Source organism: Bidens hawaiensis, unplaced genomic scaffold (assembly GCF_021521415.1).
Source record: "Bidens hawaiensis isolate Kalapana, Puna unplaced genomic scaffold, B.hawaiensis_p1.1 tig00030772_1, whole genome shotgun sequence".
Taxonomy (NCBI): Eukaryota; Viridiplantae; Streptophyta; class Magnoliopsida; order Asterales; family Asteraceae; genus Bidens; species Bidens hawaiensis.
Genome location: NW_027495139.1, coordinates 203700 through 213774, shown reverse-complemented (window position 1 = coordinate 213774; position 10075 = coordinate 203700). Strand labels below are relative to the sequence as shown.

At 41.3% G+C, this 10075-nt stretch overlaps 1 protein-coding gene across 1 annotated transcript; it reads right to left on the bottom strand.

Annotated features, from left to right (window-relative positions):
- Positions 1–1647: 1647 nt before the first annotated feature.
- Positions 1648–8980, bottom strand: LOC143580949 (ABC transporter F family member 1-like). Its single transcript, XM_077063850.1, has 5 exons — positions 8747–8980; positions 3535–3608; positions 3239–3449; positions 2913–3147; positions 1648–2811 (listed from the first exon to the last, which is right to left on the bottom strand). The coding sequence occupies exons 1-5, from the start codon at positions 8978–8980 to the stop codon at positions 1754–1756; spliced, it is 1812 nt and encodes a 603-aa protein (XP_076919965.1). The 3' UTR covers positions 1648–1753.
- Between the last annotated feature and the right edge of the window lie 1095 nt (positions 8981–10075).

Sequence of the window (10075 nt, the reverse complement as noted above, 5' to 3'; positions counted from 1 at the left end):
ATAATAAATGTTATGAGATAACTCAATAAAATCAAAATAGACTTAACCAAGTATGTAGTTCTATTGTGAAGAACCTTAACGTTCGTGAAGCGAGTATATGACTTTATCGGTCCGAACTTGTTATAAGATCAAGTTGGTTACCGACATGCCAAGTATGTTTAGAAATTAACTAAAATTGATTTAAAATATAATCTTGAAGAAAAATATGAATTTTGGTGGCTAAAAACACACTTGTGTGTCTTAAGCGAGTGAACTCGGTTTAGTTTGGTTTTTGGTTCGGTCCTTGACTCGGAATAAGACCGAGGATGGTTACCACATACCCAATTACCATGGAACTTGTAAAATAACTTATAAATAATAATACTCAAGTTTTGCATTCAAAAAGTTAACAATAAAGCTTTTAAACAAAAGTTCTGTTTTTGGTTCGGTTCTCAACTCGGGATGAAACCGAGGCTAGTCACCACATACCCAATACCATGGAACTTGACAAATATGAACAATAAACTAAAATATGCAGAAATTTAGCAAGTATAACAAGTTATATGGTTAGATTTGTTAAATATACAAACAAGGACTACAAAGTCCTCCATGTAACCTTGCCTTACTAGCCCGACATTTCAACTGGCCGAGACTGGAGAAATGAAAGATCGAAGGTAAACAAGGAGTTTATATTATATATATATGTTGTAACATCAAGCTTTAAGTATCGAGAAGTTAGTTAAAATGAAAGATTAGCTTAGTTTGACCTTGAGAGTCAAACTATGAACAACAACCTTAGAATTCAAGAATTTGAGAGAGAAATGAGAAAATGAGCAAGCACAAATGAAGAAGATGGGTATGTATATATAGGGTAAGTTGAATGGGTCTTTCATAAAGGGTGTTGCATGAAAATGGGTTGGTTATAGACCCAAGAAAGCACAAACTACAAATGGGTCCTTCAAGTCTCCATTTTGGTAGTTTTTGTCCCTTGAGTTCATTTTGAACGTTTTCGGGGCCTTTTAAGAACCGAAAAGGGTGTTGTTTTTTTAGATCGGACAACTATAAAACAAATATGTAACATAAAATTCATCATTTTGATAATATCAAAAGGTTCGGGATACAAAACGGGTCGGGTTTACATTAAAATACATGTATAAAATAACCCGAAATTGACAAATGTCACAGGGGTTAAGAAGGGCGCAGAAGAACGGCGTCATGCACTAAACTCGAAACTGGCTTGAGTTAAACCATTATGCACCATATTTGAAAAAGCCTTATTTCTTACATGACAGTGACGTGACGGACTGTTTTTTACTATCCAGATTCCAAATTGGAAGATCCGGACAGTGAAGTGATTCACCATTCTTTTGTTCTGGACTTCTGAGCGCTTATCGACTAATGCTCTAGTAACAACCGTTACAGGTTCTCTAATAATAAATTGTCAGGTGCTTTAAGAATAGCAACGATAGGGTTCGAGTCCGAGCCAAGATTGTTTTAACAGTCAAGGCCAAGTCTGAACGGGTAGCGCAAGTCAAGCGCTGAGCCGAGCTAACAAAAACACTCGAGATAAAAAGCAGAAATCAAGACACAAAACAAATAAGAAATCCAAATATAACTTAAGAAGTACGTCATTACACTCTTCAATAAAATTGTAGCAATATGTTCTTCTCGGCGATAACAAAACAATGTCGAAAAAATGTTTAACGATAGTCCCACCTCAGCATACGAGTCCAACCCAAGTTGCCACGTGGACTCTACGATCAACAAACCCGGTCTAATTAGATAAACCCGCCTTACTCCTCAAATGCTCCTTGAACCCCATGATATCGCCTTCCCATCGAGTCACGGCTTGGTTTTCACACACCCATATCTCATGAGCCACCTGGTTAATCAGTCTGAAGTCATGACTCACCAGCACCATCCCACCGTCCCACTCGTTCAACGCCTCGGCTAACGAGTCAATCGTTTCGATATCCAAATGGTTAGTCGGCTCGTCCAAAAGCAGCATCTGGGGCTGTCTAAACGCTAGCCACGCGAATATCACACGGCTCTTTTGACCGTCAGACAAGTTCTTCATGGGCATCACTTGAGCCTTCCCGGTCAACCCGAATCGTCCGATAGCTGCCCGCATCTTCTCCTCTTCGTTTCCCGGGTACTCCCGCATCATGTACATCAAAGCCGACATGTCCAAATCAAGCTTTTCAGCCAAGTGTTGGTGATACTGGGCGATCTTCAAATGATTGTGTCGTTTCACCATGCCATCGAGAGGTACCAATTCCCCCGTCATCAGCTTCAAAAGCGTACTCTTCCCCGCCCCGTTCGGCCCCACCAATGCCACGCGGGAATCCAAGTCAACACCAAAGTCAAGGCACTTGTAGATCAAGTTATCAGGCGTGTAACCGAACGAAACCTCGGAAAACTGAAGCACAGGTGGCGGAAGCTTCCCGACGTCAGCGAACCTGAAAACCAAAACACTGTCACGAGTAACCTTTTCGGTTAGACCGCCACGTTCCATCTTGGCTAAGGTTTTCTCCTTGCTCTGAGCCTGTCGGGCTAACTTGGCCGAACCGTGTCCGAACCGGGCTATGTACTCCTTCATGTTAGCGATCTGGTCTTGCTCCCATTTGTATTGTTTCATCTGATTCTCTTCGAGTTCTGAACGCGTCTGAACGTATTGGTCAAAGTTACCGGTATACATCTTCAGTTTCTTACTTTGCATATGAATAATATTAGTGCAGACACCGTTCAAGAAATCTTGCGAGTGCGACACCACGACAAGAATCCTCTCAAACTTCTTTAAAGTTTCTTCTAACCAAACACACGCCTCAAGATCTACAAACCGTGCAAAAAAAAAAAGAAAAAAAACTTAATAAAAACAGAAACTTGATAATTTTTTTATAAAATCTTAACAAAATGATAACTCAGTAACTCACCGAGATGATTAGTGGGTTCATCCAAAAGCAAGACGGTTGGATTCATAAACAAAGCACGAGCCAAAGCGATTCGCATCCTCCAACCACCAGAAAAATCACGTGTTTTCTTCTCTTGCATCTTTTTGTTAAACCCTAGACCGTTTAATATCTCGGCAGCACGTTTCTCAGCAGTGGACGCATCCATGGCATCCAAACGTTCATAGATACGGTCAAGCGTTTCACCGCCACCATCATCCTAAATTCAAAAGCAAATCAGAGAGAATGATAATTATATATAGCCCAATTGAAAAGGTTTAAAAAGTTAAAAATTTTAGTTATGTTAAGACCTGCCCGGCTAAATGTTCGGCTTCTTCTTCCAACTTTAGTCTTTCTTCATCACAGTTCATAACAGCCTCGAGTGATGACATGTCAGAAGCTTCAATTTCTCTAGTGAGATGGAATATATCCATGTGTTCGGGGATCGGAAGCTCTCTTAATCCGATTGAAGTAAGAAGAGTTGACTTCCCACAGCCGTTCAACCCAAGCAAACCGTAACGTCTATAAATAATAACTTAATTAGCAAATGTATAAAAAAGATGCAGAATCAAAACCATGTCACGAAAAAATGGTGCAAAGTGTAAACCTTCCATAGTTAAGCTCCAGCTCAGAATCAACAATAAGATCGTGGCCATGGAAAGTGAGAGATAGAGACTCAATCTGCAATCACAAGTTAAAAACCGAGTTAAAGTGATAGCAAACATCGACATGTACTTACATAGTTTTACATAGCAATGCCAAACATTAAGATATTTTTAGTAAAAGCTAAGTAAAGTGGTACCAAACAATAACTACGATAAGAATCTTTAGCTAACTTTTAAAAGTGATGCCAAACATTGAGATACATATGGTTACATAAAACTGATAGTAGCATATATACATGAAACTGTCAACTTGGTAACTCACTAACGAAAAATATCAATTTAAGATGATAAGCAATTTTTAGAAAATAAGCAAACCTACGAGCATGTATTTTTGTAGGTATCAATGAAGAATTTAAGACTGAGCAAATACAGAACCATAACCAAAAACCAGTTAACCAAAACATTAAACCGAATTAACATTAACAATAATCAAGTAAACCAAATCGTTTACTGTTAAGCGAATCTAGTTAAATGGGTACTCGTTAACGGATTTTAACCGAAACGAAATCTTGTATGTTTGTGCCTTTCCAAAACTTATACCTTTATTTTTCATCTTTTATACCTTCATTTCCATATTCAAATATGTAAATCCATGCTCTAAAACCGTCTATAACTGAGCTTGGTACACCATGACCAAACCACTTTCAACCGAAACAAATGTAAATACAAAATTTAAAATAAAAACACATTGAAAAATTTTCCAAACTTAACCGAAACCGACCATTCGGTTATGGTCATACTTAAGCACATAAGCCACTAAACCGAACCGACTTTGCACACCGTAAGTATCCTACAATCAAACTACTCGAGCTTTTTCAACCTAGAGCCAAGCCTAAGCCTCTAATAAATATAACTGAGCTTGGTACACCATAACCAAACCAGTTTCAACCGAAACAGATGTAAATATAAAAAAAAATTAATAAAAACACATTGAACAATTTTCCAAACTTAACCGAAACCGACCATTCGGTTATGGTTATACTTAAGCACATAAGCCACTAAACTGAACCAACTTTGCACACCGTATGTATTCTACTATCAAACTACTCAAACTCAGACTGACAACAAAAAAGCTCGGCTTTTTCGAGCTCGAGCCTCGTATGGGAAGCTCGTTTAGGCTCGCCGATCTGGAGCCTTAAATAAACCGCTCACGAGCCAAGCTCGATCCTAGTCAACTAAAACTAGTATCAACCATTCAATCAAACTAAACTAAACAAATTAATGCATCAATTCAATTCAATTCAAACTAAAACTAGTATCAATCATTCAATCGAACCAAGCGCTGGCTCACTTAAGGTACTACCCGAGCTCAAGCCAAGCTAAAGCTTCTGTTTCGATGTAAACACTATTTTTAATGTTGATAATTAAATCAAAATAAAAAAAAGTTAAGCTTTTTCACAAAATACATATAAAAAAATTAAAACTATTTAAATTAATTAATAATTAAGGATAACCGAGCCCACCTACAATCTAACGAGCTCGAGCTCTCCTAAGTCAAAACGAGCCAAGCTCGATCCTAGTCAACTAAAACTAGTATCAACCATTCAATCAAACTAAACTAAACAAATTGATGCATCAATTCAATTCAATTCAAACTAAAACTAGTATCAATCATTCAATCGAACCAAGCGTTGGCTCACTTATGGTACTACCCGAGCTCGAGCCAAGCTAAAGCTTCTTTTTTTATGTAAACACTATTTTTTAACATTGATAATTAATCAAAATAAAAGAAAATTAAGCTTTTTCACAAAACACATATAAAAAAATTAAAAACTATTTAAATTAATAATTAATTAATGATAACGAAGCCCAGCTAGAATCTAACGAGCTCGAGCTCTCCTAAGTCAAAACCAGCCAAACCCGAGCCTAGTCCTAGTCGAGAATCATTCAATCTGTCGAAGCATGAAATGAATCTGACCTGATCCATGACGATGTTTCCACGGATTTTCGAGATGAACGAACCACGTCTTGATCTTCTTCTTCGGCTGTGCTTGAGACCTGCAATGGTTTTTCGGGGGTGTGGAGGTGACTGCTAAGAAATCCTGAGGATCTCTTGTTTACCGACACAAAAAAGTGGTGGTGGCTCTTATTGAGCATGACCCTTTAATAAGGAGGTGGAGACCTCCTTATATAGAGAGCCTCATGGCCACCATCATGATACCCTAATGGGCCTAGCCCAGTTAGGGTTACCTCCACAAAACCCCCTCAGCCCAATAACATTGTATTAGTCCATGTAATAAAATAAGCCAAACATAATAGATTTAGGGTCGTAGAACCGGGTTTTAGTACCATACCCCTACAAGCCCCCCAAGTCCAGCGTTGCTCCTGGGCGCGCAAGCGTCTAGGTGGAGCGCTGGACTTTATAAGGTGTGAGGCGGTTTTTTCCCTTTTCTTTGGCTTTGTCTTTATTGTCTATTGAGTTTTGGGAGGTTTTCCTCATGATGGTGACATGTTGTAATAAAAGCCTGCGCGCGAGGCGACTTACAAGCTATGAGAATAATAAAGCTTGCGCGCAAGGCGACTTACGAGCTATAGGAATAATTAAGCCTGCGCGCGAGGCGACTTACGGATCTATGAGAATAATGCAGCCTGCGCGCGTGGCGTCTTACGAGCTATAAGAATAATAAAAACCTGCGCGCGAGGCGTCTTACGAGCTATATGAATAATAACAGCTTGCGCGAGGCGTCTTATGAGCTGTAATAATAGTGAAGCCTGCGCGTGAGGCGGCTTACGAGCTATAAGAATAATAACAGCTTGCGCGCGAGGCGTCTTACGAGCTGTATGAATGATAAAAGCTTGCGCGCGAGGCGTCTTACGAGCTATAAGGATAGTAACAGCTTGCGCGCGAGGCGTCTTACGAGCTATAAGAATAGTAACAGCTTGCGCGCGAGGCGTCTTATGAGCCGTATGAATAATAAAGCCTGCGCGTGAGGCGACTTACGGGCTGTAAGAATAATGAAGCTTGCGCGTGAGGCGGCTTACGAGCTATAATAATAGAGCTTGCGCGCGAGGCGTCTTACGAGCTAAAAGAATAATAACAGCTTGCGCGCGAGGCGTCTTATGAGCTGTATGAATAATAAAAGCTTGCGCGCGAGGCGTCTTACGAGCTATAAGAATAATAACAGCTTGCGCGCGAGGCGTCTTATGAGCTGTATGAATAATAAAGCTTGCGCGTGAGGCGACTTACGAGCTATAAGAATAATAACAGCTTGCGCGCGAGGCGTCTTATGAGCTGTATGAATAATAAAGCTTGCGCGTGAGGCGACTTACGAGCTATAAGAATAATGAAGCTTGCGCGTGAGGCGGCTTATGAGCTATAAGAATAATAAAGCTTGCGCGTGAGGCGGCTTATGAGCTGTAATAATAGAGCTTGCGCGCGAGGCGGCTTACGAGCTAAAAGAATAATAACAGCTTGCGCGCGAGGCGTCTTATGAGCTGTATGAATAATAAAAGCTTGCGCGCGAGGCGTCTTACGAGCTGTATGAATAATAAAAGCTTGCGCACGAGGCGTCTTACGAGCTATAAGAATAATAAAGCTTGCGCGTGAGGCGACTTACGAGCTATAAGAATAATAACAGCTTGCGCGCGAGGCGTCTTATGAGTTGTATGAATAATAAAGCTTGCGCGTGAGGCGACTTACGAGCTGTAATAATAGAGCTTGCGCGCGAGGCGTCTTACGAGCTAAAATAATAATAACAGCTTGTGCGCGAGGCGTCTTATGAGCTGTAATAATAGTGGAGCTTGCGCGTGAGGCGGCTTACGAGCTACTTTATGTCCCGCGTCACGTGCAGATGTTGCATGCGCGTGCGCGTAGACTTTGGTTTTGTGTTATGCGCCACGCGCAGATGTTGCATGCGCGTGCGCGTAGACAGTGATATGTGTGAGCATGTGATGCGTAAGCATGTGTAATATGCGTGAGCATATGTGGTGCATGAGCATGTGGTATGAGGATTCCCAACCCTTGAGTTTGGCGCGTGTCCATATGGGATATTATGAGGATTCCCAACCTTGAAGTTTGGCGCGTAGCCATATGGGATATTATGAGAATTCCCAACCTTGAAGTTTGGCGCGTAGCCATGTGGGATATTATGAGGATTCCCAACCTTTGAAGTTTGGCGCGTGGCCTGATGCGCGCATGCACGGCGATGGAGTGGTGACTCGTGAGTGCGCGTGCATGGCGGAGGTCTCTTGCGCAAAACCCAGATGGTGGTTTCCGCGGCGGCACATGCACGGCTGTGGAATGAGAATCCGCGGGCGCGCGTACATGGCGGCGGAAGTCTGGTAATTTCTGGATCTGCAATTTTAGAGTCGGATCTGCAATTTTAGAGTCAGATCTGCAACTTTAGACCTAAAATCCAGGTCTGTAATCCAGACCTAGATCTGTAAATCAGACCTAGATAGATCTGAAGCTCGGAGCAGATTTAAAACCATCACAGAGGCTGAGACCTGATCATTTGAATCAGGCCGTTTCCTCTTGCCCAGATCTGGAAGCCTCTTTTTAGATCTATTGATCTTTTTGAGCTTTAATAGAACAAGCCTTGAAGCCTTTTTTCTGTAAACTTCCAGATCTGGGTTTTTCCTGGGAGAGATCCGACAGCCGAGATGAAGATCGAAGAGTAGTTCGTTGCCGTCCCACGGATGGCGCCAATGTCAAAGCATGAAATGAATCTGACCTGATCCATGACGATGTTTCCACGGATTTTCGAGATGAACGAACCACGTCTTGATCTTCTTCTTCGGCTGTGCTTGAGACCTGCAATGGTTTTTCGGGGGTGTGGAGGTGACTGCTAAGAAATCCTGAGGATCTCTTGTTTACAGACACAAAAAAGTGGTGGTGGCTCTTATTGAGCATGACCCTTTAATAAGGAGGTGGAGACCTCCTTATATAGAGAGCCTCATGGCCACCATCATGATACCCTAATGGGCCTAGCCCAGTTAGGGTTACCTCCACAAAACCCCCTCAGCCCAATAACATTGTATTAGTCCATGTAATAAAATAAGCCAAACATAATAGATTTAGGGTCGTAGAACCGAGTTTTAGTACCATACCCCTACACAATCAAACTAAACTAAACAAATTAATGCATCAATTCAATTCAATTCAATTCAAACAACCTAAATTACAAAAACCCCAAATCAAATCTAGCTTCTCACCCGAATATCTCTCGACAACGGGTGCGAACAAAGCACACCGGTACAAGTCCGATCCGAGATCGTGAGATTCCCCATCCCATTACTCAAATTATCCGAACTCGAACTACCGTTCATTGTTCCACCGATAGCCGCCGCCTTAGCCGAGTTAGCGGCGGCGGCGGCTTTACCTCCTCGCTTAGCAGCCGCGGCTGCCTTCTTCTGCAACGCCTTCTTCTTGCTCGCATCAGACACCATCTGTAACAAAACAAATAATATTAATATTATTATTAATATTATTATTATTATTATTGAATCGGAAAAGATGTTGGTAATGATATAAACCCGGTTTGGGAACGTGGGTTTGGATCGGATTGGTACCTTGAGATCGGAAAGTGGGAGATCTGGGGTTGATTTGATGAATCAACGTCGGGTGATGTGAAGAAGATGAAGGCTCAGAACAACGAGGGTTTGAGAGGAGAATGAGTATTGGGGGTTTACGATGTTTTATAGTGAGAAGGGAGTACACGTGGCGTTTCTTACTTAGTACTTAGGTTTCTTTAACCAATAACAATTAGTTGGTAATTTTACTTTGTTCTGGTCAGGTTGGGGTTCAGGTATTATATCTAGAAATCATACAATATGTATTGAGTTCGGGTCCGGTATATAAACGAGTATTTTAAAATCGGGTATTTGAATACCATATTTTTGAGTATTGAAAAAACCCTATTTTCGGGTTTTCTCGAGTGTTTTTAGGGTATATATTAGATTTTTTAAAGGGTTGCACCTATTAGGATTATTTTTCCGGGTATTTTTGGGTAATATCGGGTATAGATTGGGTATTTGAAAAACTCAATTCCGGGTATGGAACCGGTTTGGGTTTTCGGGTATTGCCGGGTACAAATCGGGTCCGGTTCTGGGTACCGGTTTTGGTACTAAAATGCATATCATATCCGTACCCTACGGGTAGGGTCGGGTACGGGTATTTCGGGTTCGGGTTTTTTGTGCACCTCTACCGTACGATGCTCTTAAGCGTCTCCAAATTATCTCTAGTTTCAGGGAAAATCCATTGCACAAAGGCCCGCTTGTGATAAAACTCAGATGCACTCAGGATCGAACTCGAGATCACGAAGATCTTGGTCTTTCTTCATTGAGTCACTCATGCCCTCGCAAATTGTTGTTTGCGGATATTGAACATGGGTCTCCGTTGAGAAACCTATATTGTTTTTAGTTAGTAGTGTTATACCACTAACTCAAACCTAGGTTTTTTTCTTTTTCTTTTTTTTAGGAGGGGGGGGGGGTTAACAATATTAACGAAAAAAAGAGGAACGACTAGGTTTTGGGGGTTCATTG